The sequence below is a fragment of the Podarcis gaigeae genome (genome assembly GCF_964106915.1).
Source record: "Podarcis gaigeae genome assembly, chromosome: 4".
Taxonomy (NCBI): Eukaryota; Metazoa; Chordata; class Lepidosauria; order Squamata; family Lacertidae; genus Podarcis; species Podarcis gaigeae.
In genome coordinates, this window is record NC_139677.1 from 9,653,811 (window position 1) to 9,669,780 (window position 15,970).

The 15,970-nt window shown below is 43.0% G+C and overlaps 1 protein-coding gene across 8 annotated transcripts in view; it reads left to right on the plus strand.

Annotated features, from left to right (window-relative positions):
* KLF5 (KLF transcription factor 5) overlaps window positions 1–15,970 on the plus strand; it is a 189,483-nt gene that overhangs the window by 18,164 nt on the left and 155,349 nt on the right. For 3 of the 8 annotated variants that reach the window (XR_014563919.1, XR_014563920.1, XR_014563921.1), the window contains exons 4-5: window positions 9,788–13,784; window positions 13,836–15,068. The exons of 1 other annotated variant lie outside the window; for it this stretch is intronic. Coding sequence is in view for 4 of the 7 variants with exons in the window: in XM_083737837.1 (XP_083593963.1) it covers window positions 3,222–3,290; window positions 9,788–9,966 (248 nt within the window). In the remaining 3 variants the exon portion in view is untranslated. Of the gene's footprint in view, window positions 1–2,697; window positions 3,122–3,221; window positions 3,291–9,787; window positions 15,069–15,970 lie in introns of those variants that run through there. 4 more of the 8 variants (XM_083737838.1, XM_083737843.1, XM_083737837.1 and 1 more) reach the window with 3 other exon arrangements.

Consider the following 15,970-nt stretch of genomic DNA (forward strand, 5'->3'; position numbering starts at 1 on the left):
CAGGCACCCCCAAACTCGGGCCGCCAGATGTTTTGGGACTACAATTCCCATCATCCCTGACCACTGGTTCTGTTAGCTAGGGATGATGGGAGTTGTAGTCCCAAAACATCTGGAGGGCCAAGTTTGGGGATTTAGAGTAGCATCTTGTAGATAAACAGGAAGGCCTTTCGTACCTTTACGGTAGTTCGGGGGTGGAATGGGGGAACCCATGGCCCTCCAGATGTCATTGGACTCCAGCTCCCATCAGCTTTGGCCAGCATGATGGGAGTCTAACAACATCTGGGGGAGTTTACAGGTCGCCCCCATCCTTGCAGTAGTTGATAATACATTGCACACACACAGACACAGGTAGGAGCCATAACAATTTTATTTCAGTAAGACTTAGATCTTGACTTCTTCTTAGACATTTTCTAACATGGGTGGGGTGGACTTGCGGTCCTCTAGCTGTTGGGCGTGCTGGCTAGGACAGATGGTGCTTGTAGGTCAACATCTTCCGGAGGGCCACAGTTTTCCCATACAGTTATGTAACTGGATGGTGCCCCCATCACTGGTCAGGGGCTCTTCTTTGTGAAAGGAGAAAGGATGTCTTCTTGACATCTCTCCCAGCTGAATTCTAGATGGATGGTAGGAAAGAAGGGAGGGTTTCTGCTGTCCTGGGTCAGAGGTCTTCAAGCCGAGAGGCAATATGGAACCTGTAGCTTTCAAGAAGTTGGGAGACCACTTCTGCTGGTCACAGCCATCATGGTCAGTGGCTAGGGATGGTGCAAGAACACCCAGCAGGCCAGTGGTTTTCCATCCTAGTATTCCTTAGAATACTCTGTACGGTGGGGGCATTCCCTGGCGCACGAGTTGGAAAATCCCTTAGAATAATCCCTATCATTCTCAAGCATGACTTGGGCATTTCAGGCAATTTCTTCTCTTCCCTCCTGTTGGATATATGAATAGAGAATGCTATTTTGGATTAACCTCATTTTGTGCCCACACTCTGCGCTAGACACAATGAACGTTGGTTATTTCAGAAGTGCTTGGAAAAACTAGGCCACGTTCAATGGGCTCACGGTCTAGTTTAGAAGGAAAACGAAAAGCTAACAACTTGAACACGAGAAGGCAAAATAAGGGCAGGAGGTGGCTGAAACAAATGAGTCAGTGGTGTAGTCCTCTAAATGTCTGCTCAGGTGTATCCCACACTCCCAGGTATGTGGGTACAGGACAGCATCTTTGTGGTATGCGTATGAAGACACAAAATAGAGGAATAGAGAGAGGTAGAACGAGTGACAGGCAGCTAGAAAAACACAGCAGTGAAGGAAGAGAATAGAGAGAAGTCACGCAAGTGACTCAGTTATTCTAAGCCTCTTCCTCTCAACAGAACACACACTTTATTCACAAGTGCAGTGAGGGGTGTGTGGGGAGACAAGCTGGTCTTTATTAACAGAATAAACTTCCCTTTTTTTTGCCCATGCAACTTATTTTATTGGTCCTGTTTGTATAACTCTGTTTTCTGTGTGTGCATGCGAAATGTTTTGTTTTAGGATTCTTGAATCTCCCTTTCTCAATCCGCTAGAAAACAAAACTCCACCCTGTGGAATCTATTTTAAAGCACGATCCTTTTTTAAAAATTTAAAAAGAAAACACTGTACTCGCCGTGCCCTAGGAATAAGAGCGCTGAGTCCCGGTGCAGCAGTTGATTGGAGACTGAAGCAGAGTTGTTGCTCTTCTGTCCCACCCAAAATGAAAAATGCGAGTCCAGTTCAGCAGAGGTAGACAGACCATCGAGTGCCGACAGGTGTTTCGAAATATTACACTCCACAATCTACCTTGATATGTAACAGGTGTGGTGTAAAATAGAGGGAACAGTGCTTAACATTCAAATAGTGCTTCTCTAAAGCACTTTAAATGCATCTGTCACCCACACAAAGTCAGAACTATCCCTATGCTATAGAAGCTGAAAGGCGCAGAGGTTTGGTAAAGGCTAATCTATTCCCTCATGACAGAGATGAAATTGGAACTCATAACTTTCTGGCTAGATTTGAACCCAGAACTTTTGGGCTTCCAGTTCAACCTGTCTCAAAGATTAGGTTGCCATGGGAGTTTCTAGAACTGCATTAAGATGGGACTTTAAATCTGGTCCACCTGTCCTAAAAACTTTTTGAACAAGGTTATTTTCCCCCCTCTCCCCCTCTCTTTCAGCAGCAGTCTACAAGTTTTACAGCTGGATTTGCTTGGATTATTTCCCTGAGGGTGACCAGAAGAAAAAAGAGAGGGAGGGCCTCCTGTATCTTTAATTTATTGTATAAAATCGGGAACTTCAGAAGGTGTAAGCGGTACCTCCTGAAATTGCCTCTTCTATGCAACTATTAATAGTACAGGAGCCCTCTCCTGTCCCCCCTCCTATGTGCAACATTACTTTGTGAATCCATTTCTGAAATTGCCAAAGCTTTATTCATCCATTCTTTAGCTTTTGGAATAACCGGGGGGGGGGGGGGGGGGTGTCCCGACACCTAGCTAGAACAATTTTAGATTAGAGTAAATAATTAAAGATCAGTAATCTAACGGAAAAGGGAAGGGGAAATTGTCAGCCCTACTTTTAAAAAGTTGATCTTGGGATCTGAATTAAGGAGACTTGACCAGATACTTACCAAATGTCTTTTCTGTGCTCTTTAGGCTGGGCACCTCAATCACCCTTCTTTAATTTCTCAGAATTCTGCCTCTTCCTCCTGCTCCCCACAAAACTGCTCTCTGAATCTAGATTAGAAGCACACCTTATTTCAAAAGTCAGCCCTCATAGTTGGGAGAAAAGAAGCTGAGCTGGAACCTTTTCCTGGCCTCTGCATTCCTTTACCCCAGAAGTACCTGATATTTTCCCCACTTCCACTATCTGTGTTCCAATTTCCCATCTTTCGTTTGTGCCAAAAAATGCAAAGACCAAAGCCACACAACAGAAATTTCCTAGAAATGCAATCTTGGAACCAGAAGAACGCAGAAACACCTGACATTTCACCCCAAAGCTGGAATTTCCCGTTGCAGGACTTGCTTTTCCTAATTTTGAATTATAGCACCCATGACAAATCCATTGTTGATAAAACAACATCCTAGCAAAAATTGTGATATCATTTACAGGGCAAAAGCATGTAACGTATTTTTAGTCTATCTCAGCATGGTTCAGTAGCTGAAACTGAGCACGGGTAGTTCTATGGCACCAATAAGATATTTTTGGTCTTTAGGGTTGGATAGTGCGTGGAAATGGAAGATCTGGATGTGGGACACTGTAGTCTTCAGCATTCATCTTCAGGGTACATCAAAAGAAAGATGTGTGTTATTTGTAGCACCAGTAGTCCCTCAATAAGGAGAATGTAGATGGTTATTATTTTTCCTTTTCTTATCTGGTACGGTGCGGTCTTGTTCTAAAGTGATTCCAAACCAAATGTTGGTGTTCAACCAACAGTTTAACATAAATGTATTCCACATGCTTTCCAAACTGTGTTTTTTGTATTCTTTAAAAAATAAAAGTAAATAAATCTACTTGCAAGACACATGAGCAATTTCAAGGGCTTAAAATACACTGGGTGATCAACTCACGCCTAACAAAATATTTGAAATCTGTGAGATGATGCAAAAATCCAATTAAAGTTATGAAGAGAGCAAGAGAGGGGGGAAAACCCTCCTGTTTGAAACATAACTTAAAAGGAAAGCAGTTCTGTTTTCCCAGAAGTGATGTGTATAATATTTCTGGCTTGGGAAGAAAGGGTTGGAGTGTTGCTGCTTCGCCAGAACTTGGTACCAGTTTCCTCCATGCTGTTTTAGTTGAGCAGTGTTGACATTTTAACAAATTCTGTGGAAGCTGCTCTGAAGTGGAGGAGTTCTGCTGGTACTTTACAGACTTTTTTCTTTCTTTTTTAATCCTTTTTACAGTGAAATAGCTGTTTTAATACAGAGACCATGTTCCAGCACGGTTGTATTTGATGACTGATGGCATTCTTGGGTTTCACAGCCTCTCGATGTTCATTCTAAATTTTCTGGAGAAGAATCAACTATTTTTCTGAAACTTTGCAGCTTCTGTATTTTGTGCAGTCATTAGGCTTGCATTACTGCGTAACCCATAAAAATAGTGAATAAAGGGTTCAGTGTCTCTTTGCTTTTTAAGCAAACAAATCTTGTTAACCTCGGATTCCTCTGCCCCTTATAGCTCAGCACAGCAAAGAAATGGAATAAGTTTTAAAATAACTTGAAGCAGTTTTTGTGTGTGGAACTTGGGTCAAATTTTTCTCTTGGCTAAATGGCCAAGAAGTATGCGCAGATATGTGAGTGATGTTCTTCTGCTCTTTTTCAAAAGTTCTTAGATGTTTCATTTCACCTACCTAAATAGTCACCTGATCTTTCATAGTGTTTTCCATCCTCCTTTTAGGAAAATGCTGTTACTTACATGAGTCAAATAATACATATTTTACCTGACTCTTATCTGGCAATATGTATTGTATACATAGCTTTAAACAGTATTACCATTTGTTTTATATGTATAGCAGGCTTGTATGTAGGTATTCATACACACACACACAAACAAACAAACAAACAAACAAACAAACAGTTGCTATGAGTCATCACAATACCCTGGGATCTTGTTTCTGTGGTCACCATATAAGTGGGAATTCAGAAAAAAACTAAGGCCTACCTTTCACTGAGCTGAAAAACCCATGTCTGGGCTAGGGTGCCCTAGGATGGAATATCCACCCCCAACTCCTCCTAAAAATGGAAAAAGAATCCACTTAGATGACAAACCAGGTTTCCCGAAGGCTAAAACCCTACTCCATAACATATTGTTTCCTCATTAGAGGGAATTTCCTTGTATGAAGAAGCATTGAATTCTGCAAACCTGCCCCTGTTTTCTAAAGTGGAGCAGCTCAGTGAGAACTAGCCCTGGCTAGTTAAAAACAATACTCAGAGGTCCACAGTCCTTTCAAAGGTCTAGAATTTTGTAGTTCAGTGTTGTAGTCCCTCTTCTCCATCGCATGTTGGACGCCATTTTGCAGTTGACTCTGCTCACAAACATACTTTTGCTATTTTTCCCGCTTGGTGCAAAAGTAATTCTGCAATGGAGGTTTTAATTATTGGCATGGCATGCCAACATTAGCTGCCTTTATAATTTATGTGGCTTTAGTGCAGTAATCCCCAAATCATGTTCTTCCTTTCTAAGAATCAAAGCGCCCATGATGTCCTACGGACAGTTCATTGCTCTGGTCTTGCTTGCTTTCAGCCTTTTGTGGGGTTTTTTTTTTTGGGGGGGGGGTGGATTCTGGCCTGCATGTGACTATCCAGAATAGTAGTAGTAGTAGTAGTAGTAGTAGTAGTAGTAGTAGTAGTTTATTAATGTCACAATCAGATACAGAGGCTGGACCTTTCTGAAGAAAAGTCCTTCTTATCCACTCAAAATCAGAGGCATATGTAACTCCCAAACCTGACAAGGTTTGCTTTTAACAATTCAGAGTGTGTCTCCCTTACTGGCAGCTTGAGAAAATGCTGTTCTAGCACCGAAAATGCTGGAGAACACCTTGTCCAAAAGCAGCTGCATAATTCTGGTGGCTTCTCTGAGGTGTAATTTGCTTGCAGAATATTAATTGGCGATCTTGCTCAAGCCCTCAGATTTTTGTGCCGCGTCGTATAGAGAATTGCATTTCACATTGCAACATGTTGTCTTTGTGTGGAGGATGCAAATGTTTGAACTCGGTTTGGCTGCTTCTCTGGTGTTCCTACCGTAAGAATGAGAGAAACTCCTCTTGTGCCTCTGAATGGTGGGAGCACCAACGAATCATCGAGTGTTTCACAGTCCTAGGACACCAGTGTGAGCAGCCGCCATATTGAAGAACAATAATTTAGTTGAGTCATCCAGGACAGAGAATTCAGGGCGACAGCATTTCTTTGTCCGATGCACATCCTGCTGTTTCCTACCCCTAAAGAAATAAACTACCTTTTCTATAAGAATTGAGGTTTTTATCTTGTAGTTTTTCATCCCCAACCAATACAGCAATCCTGAACACTATTAGATGGAAATAAGTCCCACTGACCAAAGTTGGATTAACGTGTGTACGTACATGTAACTGCATTTGCGCATATCCATTACCTCTTTCGCCGCCGCCTCCCAGCCTTGCCTCCCTCTGGCTCCTGTATCTGGTGTAAGGAACGCAGGGTATAGCCAGTGAGGGTAAAGAAGGAGTCTACCCTGAAAAAGTAGGGAACTTGGGGGAATGTCCTTTCTGTGGCTACATGCGGCTGAGTTCTCCCAAAACATTCCCCATACTTGGAAATCCACCCTCTCTGGTGTTAGCCTGGCCTCCTTCCTGTTGCCTTCGCATGCTAGTTTTCAGCGTGGAGGCAGTTATTTGGCTGGAGGAAAACGGCAGTCTTGTGATTCTCGCACTTTCACAGAGATTTATTGTTCCCTGTGCTGTTGTGGGAACCCAAGGGATCAATCCTACACACAAGAAGCTGGTGTAAAGCGAGCGCTGATGTCTGAGCTGGCCCAAGCCTGGCAGAGGGGAAATGAACCTTGGAAATAATGTTGGAATTACACCATCCTTTTTGCCAGCTTAACTTGCGCTGGGTTACCCGGTCACGTATCCAAGACTTAGGATCCAGCCTATTCCTCTCCGTTCCCAATCCCATCCATAAAACACCCCATTTTTCAGGTTTATGTTCACTTCAGACCCTTCCTGTTCAGCTCGGTCAGCTGGGTGCTGGCTGTGGCAGGATGGGTGGAATAAACTGGTATATCTCCCGCTGAGTTGAGAATGAGGGAGTTATGCCAGCGTAGCCCACCTGTGTCAGGAACCTCCCACACAGCCAGTGATCTGCTGGATCCTAACCCGCTCACCTTGGCAGATCTTGCTGTGTTTCTCAAACTTTGAGTCTCCAGCGGTGGTTGGAGACCACTGGTCCTGCTAGCCTAGAGATGATGGGAATTGTAGTCCAACAGCAGCTGGAGACTCGAAGTTTGAGAAACACTGTAGACTGCTGTCAGATCACACCCTAAGATGATAATTGCATCGTAGAAAAAGCCTTTCACAATCTCTGTTCACTTTTGTATAATGTACAACAGAAGCTATAGAAAGATCCTGATCTTCAAATGACTAAGGTTTAGCCACATAAATAAAACTTCCCTGGAACAGATTCCTTCATACTTAGGAGGAAAAATCTTTTCCCCTGGCCTAACTTTCTATGAATACTCTTCTCATAATTTCAACAAAAATAGTTACAAATTTTATAGGTGTGCTTAAAAATACCCCACTTAGGGTACTAAATTAAATGGCCATATATTTAGCTATCTGCGACAACATGTTCCAAAGGGACTGTGTAAAGCCGTGCAATTAAATCTATATTGGGCACTTACATAAATCTGTGGTCAAAATTTTGGAGGTGTTAAGTATCATACGTGCCAGTTGAAGTCACTGGGAATTGCAGGTACTTGTCACCTCAGAATAGCCGGCTACTTGCATTGCTAACAGTAGGCCATCAATCAGAAACATTTTGGAGCGGATTCTTCCTGTTAAAAGTATACTTTGGCTGGATGAATCCCACTTTCTAATCTATTGCTGCAGGAAAAGGTTTGGGCGTCAAATCAGGCCCAGAACTGGTTTGCTTGAGAATCTGGCTTTTCACATACTGAGACAAGTCGCTAGATTGCAGGAGGGAAGAAAAAGCTTTGAAAAGTCCTGCAGACAAAGGCCTTCCTTTGACTAATGAGCACAAAGTTTTTGTGCCCTTTTCCTTGGTTCCTAGTTAAACAAATTCTGGTCTCCTTGTTCCACTTCATCGCATCCTTTCTTTCTACACAATACCAAGAGAGAAGTACACCTGCCAGAAAAGTGGATGTAAACGCAAAGCACACAATTCAGCTAGAATTTGCTGTGACTGAACCGGTGGAACAAGTTTTTAAACGTTGCAGCTAACTTAAGTCCCATTGCTTTCAATGGGGCTTATGAAACTAACTAGTTTCACTGGTTTCAATTGGATTTAGTCATAACATATTTTAGCTGGATTGTGGACTTTGTGTTTACGTCTACTTTTCTGGAAGGCGTACTTCTCTTTTGGTAACACTTGTCTTTTAATGTCTTTCGTTCTTTCTCTCCTCCCTCTGTCCTCCTCTTCTGTCTTCCTTGAAATGTTCAGTAAACAAACTTTCTTCTGGGTTGATGCCTGCAATTCTAGTGTACATTTTGGGCTAAACTGTATGATGGACATCTCTGGTGTCTGTATATAACTGGAATAATGTACACCTGTCCCCTGATGTTGAGGTCGTAAGACTGTCATCTAGATATTTCTAAGAAGTGTTTTAGCACATTTTTTTACAATCTTGCTTGCCTCTGAAGCAGCCCTACGAAAGAGTTAGCTTCAAGGCGTCTGGACCCCAGGTTCTCAGGTGTCATGTTGCTTTCACAGAGTCCGTAGTGAAGGTGAGATTTGAAGCCTGTTGTCACTCATAGCTCTCTCATTTACACAGGAGACAATGAAATGATTAAAAATTGGTGGCTGTAGAGGCATTCCATGTGTACATTTGTGTATGTCTTGATAGAGATGGTGAGAGCCAGTAAAGGAAGACTGTTGCCATTATACCTTGCATTGCAGCCTCCTTGTAGGCATTTCATTGGCTGCTTGGCATAGACATAAACATCTGGAAAAACTTTCTTACAGTAAGAGCTGTTTGACAGTGGAACAGTCTGCCTCTGGAGGTTGTGGACTCTCCTTCTTTGATAGGTTTTTAAGCAGAAGTTTAATTATTATTATTATTAAGTAATTAGTTTTATTATTTATACCCCGCCCATCTGGCTGGGTTTCTCCAGCCACTCTGGGCGGCTTCCAACAGAATATTAAAATACAATAACCTCTTAAACATTAAAAGCTTCCCTAAACAGGGCTGCCTTCAGATGTCTTCTAAAAGTCTGGTAGTTGTTTATCGCTTTGACATCTGATGGGAGGACGTTCCACAGGGCGGGCGCCACTATCGAGAAGGCCCTCTGCCTGGTTCCCTGTAACTTGGCTTCTCACAGGGAGGGAACCGCCAGAAGGCCCTCGGAGCTTGACCTCAGTGTCCGGGTGAACAACAGGGGTGGAGACGTTCCAGGTATACTGGACCAAGGCCGTTTCCTGCACAAGGTGATCCCTGGGGTCCCTTCCAACTCTATGATTCTATGATCTTTGGTTTGATCCAGCGGGGTGGTTCTTGTGTTGCCCTCTGCCTGACTAAATGAACTCATAATTGCACAGGACTAGTTGTGAAAAGACACTTGAGGACTTCAAGAAATTTATGGGTGGGTTGGTAGTGTGGAAGCTGAGGCATCCTTCCCGTGCTACTTGAAGAATGCCAGAAGTCCCCGAACATGGAGGAGGAGTCCTTGCTGCCCCTCTTTCTCAAACTTTTGGGGTGTCCCAGTTTCAAGCTTGGAGGCGTCTGATACGACTTGAGCAATGTGAGAAGTGGGAGCACTGCAGCAGCTCCCATGCTGCAAAAGGAGCCCTGAGCATCAATCCACACACGGTGCAAAACAGAGTAGTGGACTGTCCCACATTGCACCGCAAGTGGGAGCGCCAGATTATTGACTGCTCTGCCACGTAGATATATCCCAGCACCTGGAAACCCAACACATAAGGAAGCAGGTTGCCATAGCTCTCTCGCTGATGTGCTAGTTTGCTATATGCAGGGAGCATTTTATGACCTTGTCAGTTGGATTGGAATTTGGCTAGTGGTATTGGACTGAGTGGTGACTAATTTTTTGTGTGCTTTTCTTTTTCTTGTTTCCAGGAGAGAAGCCATACAAATGCACATGGGAAGGGTGTGACTGGAGATTTGCGCGCTCCGACGAGTTGACCCGCCACTACAGAAAGCACACTGGGGCCAAACCTTTCCAGTGTGCCGTGTGCAGTCGCAGCTTTTCTCGGTCTGACCACTTGGCTCTGCACATGAAGAGACATCAGAACTAGGCTGGACTTTTCCATGAGGCTCTTGGTATCTATGCAACTTCCTAGTGACTCGGTTAAAGTATATATACACGTTCGGTTAGAATTAGCTTAAGTGTTTTGACTGCATATGAACTGCTCTCCATTTTTAAAAGAGGAAAAATTGTGAAAGAAACTGGAAGTGTATATTTTGTATATTTATGAGGAAACAGGGAAGACACTGTGTCACAATACTGATGGTTTCACCGTGTTACGGCCACGTGACCTACTCTTCACGCATTTGACTTCAGCCCCTCACAGATGTCATCTCAGGGCTCCCTACCATGGTATATATTTTGCAGATAGGATTAATCCGTTTCATATATGCATAGGGAAAAACATTTTGCCAGAACAGGTTGTACAAGCGTGTGGTTTCTGTGCAGTCATGGGAGCCATTTCCCAGATTTTGGCTAAACACATGTGTCGGGAAGCCAGGGTTTTGCTGTTACCTGTTTTACCACATGGCGACTTATGTTCATACATCACAGTAAGCCGTGAACAAGCAATGTGGCCATGTCTGCTTCCCAGCTACTGCTGCTTCACTACTCCGCTTGCGTGAGCAGAAGAAACAAACCGCAAACCATGGCTTAGCGTGTTTTCCAAACCCAGAACCGTGGTTTGTTCCTGCAAACCATGGTCTCAGCTTCAGGTGGCACAGTAAGCAAGGTTTGTGTTGTTCCTACATGCGCCAGTTGAGGAGTGGTCAACAAACACACACGACGACTCTGCTCATTCAGGATAAGCTGTGATTTATGGCTTACTGTGAAGTACAAATACAGCTAAATGCAGTCTGGCAAGCTCTTCTTGTCTGTGGATGTAAACAAGTGTCTATGGATGTATCTGCACCACAGGTATTTAATGCCCATAACCTTTTTCCTGGGGACTCTTGGGGACTGTTTTGTGATGGGGAATCTGTGACAGATCAGACTATGCTCCCCAGGATTCCTTGGAGAAAAGCAATGACAGTTAATTGGTATGGAGCTGATTACAGTATGTTGCATAGCAATGCCCCAGCTCACATCTGCAAAATATAACATGACGAGGTGTCCCTAAATGTAAGTATTATGTCTCAAAAGCTCTGGAATCTATGTTTTTGGGGCCTTGACCAAGACACTCTTGCTCTGGTAAGCAGTGTTTAGGAAAACTAATTTAATTTACAGCTAAGTGAATCTAAGAGGACAAGCCACCATTTATTTTCTGTCAGAATTTTACTGGATGTTTTATTACTTGTTATATTTTATAAAAAAGTTTCTTTTCTGTGGAGATGAAATATATATATATATATATATACAAATTCATAAATAGCCATAGAACAAAATGTTCTGTAAGTTGCATGTTTGCTATGACAAAGATTTTGTAAATATGCAGATCAGCTTATAATGTTTTCTTACAAAAGGATTTTCTAGAAATCAGCTGGGAAAAGTAGCAACCATCTTACTTCGGACAGTTTTAATATGGCACATTTAAAAATTGAACCATCTTTTTAAAATACCTCTCAAAAAAAGTTAGCCGCCTTGGTTTCACGTAATGAGCTAGCCATCCAATCGCTTTTGTTATTGTTCACACAGATGTGATGCACTGAGAATTCAAAACAGATCACGCTTCCTCCCCTAAAATGTTTTACAAGTACAAAATATTTGCAAAATATGAACTGTTAAGCAACTGCCAGGAGCTTAAATAACAAGGGTGGATCTGATACATAATGTTAAACCTCTTACTATAAGCTAAACTTAATATTGCTTTAAAAAGAAGGATTTAGAATGTGGGTTTAGAATATCAAAACACTAAGCTGGTTCAACACCAGTACAATCTAATTCTGTGTGGATTTTTTTTTGCCCCCGATTCAACTGTATTGTATTGAGTGTGCATGTAGCCCTTTCAAAGAAGCTGCATTGATCAGCTGTCTGGAGAATGGAAAGGGGTCTGTGGGAATCTGATGTTGGTGTGGTTTGTAGCCTGTTTGATCTATATGTTCAGGCCCAGCTCAGGTTCTGGTATCAAATGCACACCACCTGTTTGTGTGTGGCATTCCCGGTGCAGCTAGTGATAATTTGTACTGAAACTTTCTGTGTATTTGTCTATGTAATATGGATCTGGGGGACGGCAGCGGCTGGGACACGACTTGTCGCTTTCGCAAAGGCAAAGGATACTGCAGTTTCTCCTCCCCCAAAGTTTGCTAGTTAAAATGTAAACGATGCTGTAATCCCACCCCGAAAAACAAGCACCCCTTTCTTATTAAAGCATAAACACGTTTTGTAAAATAGGAGTTCTAACACTGAGAGGGAGTGTTCTCTGCTGCTGGAATCTAGCTCAATATACCATAGCTGAGAACAGGATGAGAGTGGAGGTGGCAGTCTTCCTGCTCGTACTCAAAGCTCATCCCATTTTAAATTGAGGAGAAGGAACTATCAGTCGGAATGCTGTTTCCTAGAGCAAAAAATCCGTGTTTTGTGGCCCTTTGAGTGACGAGCCCCCACTGCTGAAATTCCCTTTTCTGCCTAGCATCTCACCACACCAACGGCTCCACCATCTTACCTAGCTCAGAATAACAATGAAGGCAAGACGAGTTGAACCACAAAAGAGGGTGAATTTTGAATGTCGGAACCGAACAGGAAAAAGAAAGTCTGGTGTGTTAACTTTCAGCAGTGTTCTGTCTTCAAGTGTAATGGTTCTGTCCCTTCTCATGGGTTTCAGAAAATGATCTGTGACTAGTTCCGCTTAAAAATTAATAATCAAGTGGTGCCCTTTCAAACTTAATTTTAATTCAGCATAAAATTTCACAGGTTAATCTGTTTCAGAGGCAGTAATGGAAATAGTACCAGCAAGCAGCACAAGACAGTTAGATACACAAGAGTAAACTGTGCACCGTGACAAGTGGTTTGCCCATGGAACAATTCTGTGCATGTTTGCTTGCAAATAAGTCCCACTCTATTTATTTACACCTTAGCTTTGAAGACTACTGCCTCGGGCATTATAATGGGTTGAATCCTGACAAAAGCTGAGCACTTCCAGGTCTAATTGGCTTCAGTGGGACAAAGTAATGTGTGCTCTTAACAGTGCTTGTGTATAGTTACTTGGAAGTAGGTTCTATTACATTCTGTGGGGCTTACTCCCAAGTGAATGTAGAGTTGCAGCTGAGGTCTCTTCCTGGAATCTGAGACCTAAAATCTTTGCTAGATTGTAGCTGAGATTGCTATTCAGGTCCTCATTTATATAGACAAATCCTGTATGAATTCTTCGTGGGCCACCACTTGCTCAGGAGAAAGGGCAGGATATAAACCAGGCATAGGCATCCCTAGCTAACAGGACCCAGTGGTCAGGGATGATGGGAATGGTAGTCTCAAAACATCTGGAGGGCCGAGTTTGCCTATGCCTGATATAAACTGAGTAAATAATCATGTACACCAGAACTTACTGTTATTAGTATGGCCACTCTAGTCTCTTCAGGAAGGGCAAATCTCTCTCTCATGGGCTTTCCATCTTCCCTAACCCCACCTGTCAACAGGTTGGCCTATTCAGTGCATAGTCCTGCTTGACCAATATATATTCCTGGTGGACATCTTAGGCAACACTTTTGAAAGAAGCAATACTTGGGAGTGCTTTCTCAAAACAGGAGAATGTGTTAAATTATTTCCCTTGGAGACACGCCATTGGAACATTTCTTTTTCTTGTTCAGTTCCATCAGTTCTCCACTTGACACCAAATTGAGGTTCACTGCTAAGTTGTGCAGATGTAGCACGGCCAGCTTGGGTGTTGGAGAGTATGCTTGGCAGAATCTGAGCCACTTGTGTTTTGGCAGGAACGTTGAAGACCTTCGTGAAGACTGGGTTAAAGAGTAAAAATAAGTCTAAAAGAAGAGAGATGTGAACTTCAGCAATCAGGGAATCTTTGCCACATTGACTTCTCTGCTGAAGAAGCCCTGCTCTTCCATTGCAGAGCCTGGGGCATGGTTTAGGGATCCTAGCCAATTTACATGGAGTGTTGTCCTGGCCTCTTGGTTGCTCAAGTGAATTCTGAATGCCCTGAAGCACAGCCAATACTCCTTGTGTTTCCCAAGGGAAGATTAGTAATGATCAGATGAGCTGCCTTCTAAGGGAGCTTGTTGACCACGACAGATCTTCACCCTGATTGAGCCCCCGATACACTTCCAGGTTTCCCCAGAAAACCACAAATTATTCCGAGCCTTATCCTTCATTGCTAACCAGGTCCTTAATGCTGGACAGAGAGGCAACAGAGGAGGAGATTAAGTTGTAGGATACGGTCAGATTGCACCATAAGTAATTCAGTTACATGGGGAGGTGTTGCGAGGCAAGCTTTCCTTTGCAGCAGAGTTCTGAGCCTTTGCCCCTTCCTAACAGCTAATTAACAAGCTGCTTTAGAAACTCCCAGTTTGTTTTTAATAAGTTTTTAGCCTATTTCCCTGTTCTTTCCCATTGTGCATGTCTTGGAGCCTAAGATCTGAGGGTAGAGGGTTCTGAAGTTGTGCACAGTGCTGCCTTTGGCACGAGGTGAGACACCCCAGTGTGGGCTCAGAAGCCCTTGCATGGGGTTTGGGGCTTCTCTGCATCACAGCCGCTGAGCTGCAATGTCATGCTGTCAACCAAAGGGTAGAAACTAAAGTTAACTAATCAACATGCCAAAAAGGGGGGGAAGGGGAGAAAGGCCTCGAAGCAGAACTTTGTTCAGACTATTGTTTGCGTCTTTTATTTATTTTTGTGGTATATGGTAGAGATTTTTTTTTTTTAGAAAATTTTCCACAAACTTGATAAATTAAAGTTGTTTATAGCTTTTTTCTAAAAAAAAAAAAAGCATTGCTCTTAATTGTAAATAGATGATGGGAAAAGATGTACATATTTTTTTTGTAAGGCTTCAGATGTTTAATCCTGGAAAAGAAAAACACAAGCATATTGTTTTGCTGCTCTTCCCCTGCTACTCTGCCCCACTCCCTGTCCTTATTTTTGTATGGCGATATATCCTATGCAAATGATCAAGCAAACAGCTGTATCGTTACTGAAAGAGAATGAGATGCTTTATATATATATATATATGACCCCCTTTTTTTTGAAAATAAAAAGTGCCTAAAAGCATTTGTTTGTGTGTGTAACTGGGTTCAAGAACAGATCTCCTGATTTTTAAAAACCTGTCTTAATTTTAATTTTCAAATTGCTGGGGTACACATAAGAAATAATAGAAAATTATTGTGAGTCCACCTCTCTGCATGTTTTATTATTCCGGACTGGATTTTCTTTAGGCTTATAGCTCCATCAACCTCAGTAATGCAGACACCAGATATTGGGGACCTTTGGCTCTCCAATTGGCTGCTAAATTACAGTTCCATCAACTTCAGCAAACATGATCAATGGCCAGGGAAGATGGGAGTTAGAGTTTTGTGTTCTCAGAAAGATGGCTACTTCCTGCATCTCTCTCTGAGTTTCTGCTCTAGGCCCAGTCAAGAGCTATCTCTGAAATTAGCAGCTTCCGAACAGAGGGAGTTTAGCTTGGCTGGACTGCCCCTGAGGTAAGGTAAAGGTAAAGGGACCCCTGACCATTAGGTCCAGTCGTGGCCGACTCTGGGGTTGCGGCACTCAACTCGCTTTATTGGCTGATGGAGCCGGCGTACAGCTTCCGGGGCATGTGGCCAGCATGACCGAGCAGCTTCTGGCGAACCAGAGCAGTGCACGGAAACGCAGTTTACCTTCCCGCCGGAGCAGTACCTATTTATCTACTTGCCCTTTGAGGTGCTTTCAAACTGCTAGGTTGGCAGGAGCAGGGACCGAGGAACGGGAGCTCATCCCATCATGGGAATTCGAACCGCCGACCTTCTTATTGGCAAGTCCTAGGCTCTGTGGTTTAACCCACAGTGCCACCCGTGTCCCCCGAGGTAGAGTTCCACAATTCTGTTAAAATACGTCCAGAATTACATTCCCATGGATTTAATATTTCAAGTAAATGGAACTTGACCAAAGACATCTCAACTTTAACCCAGGAA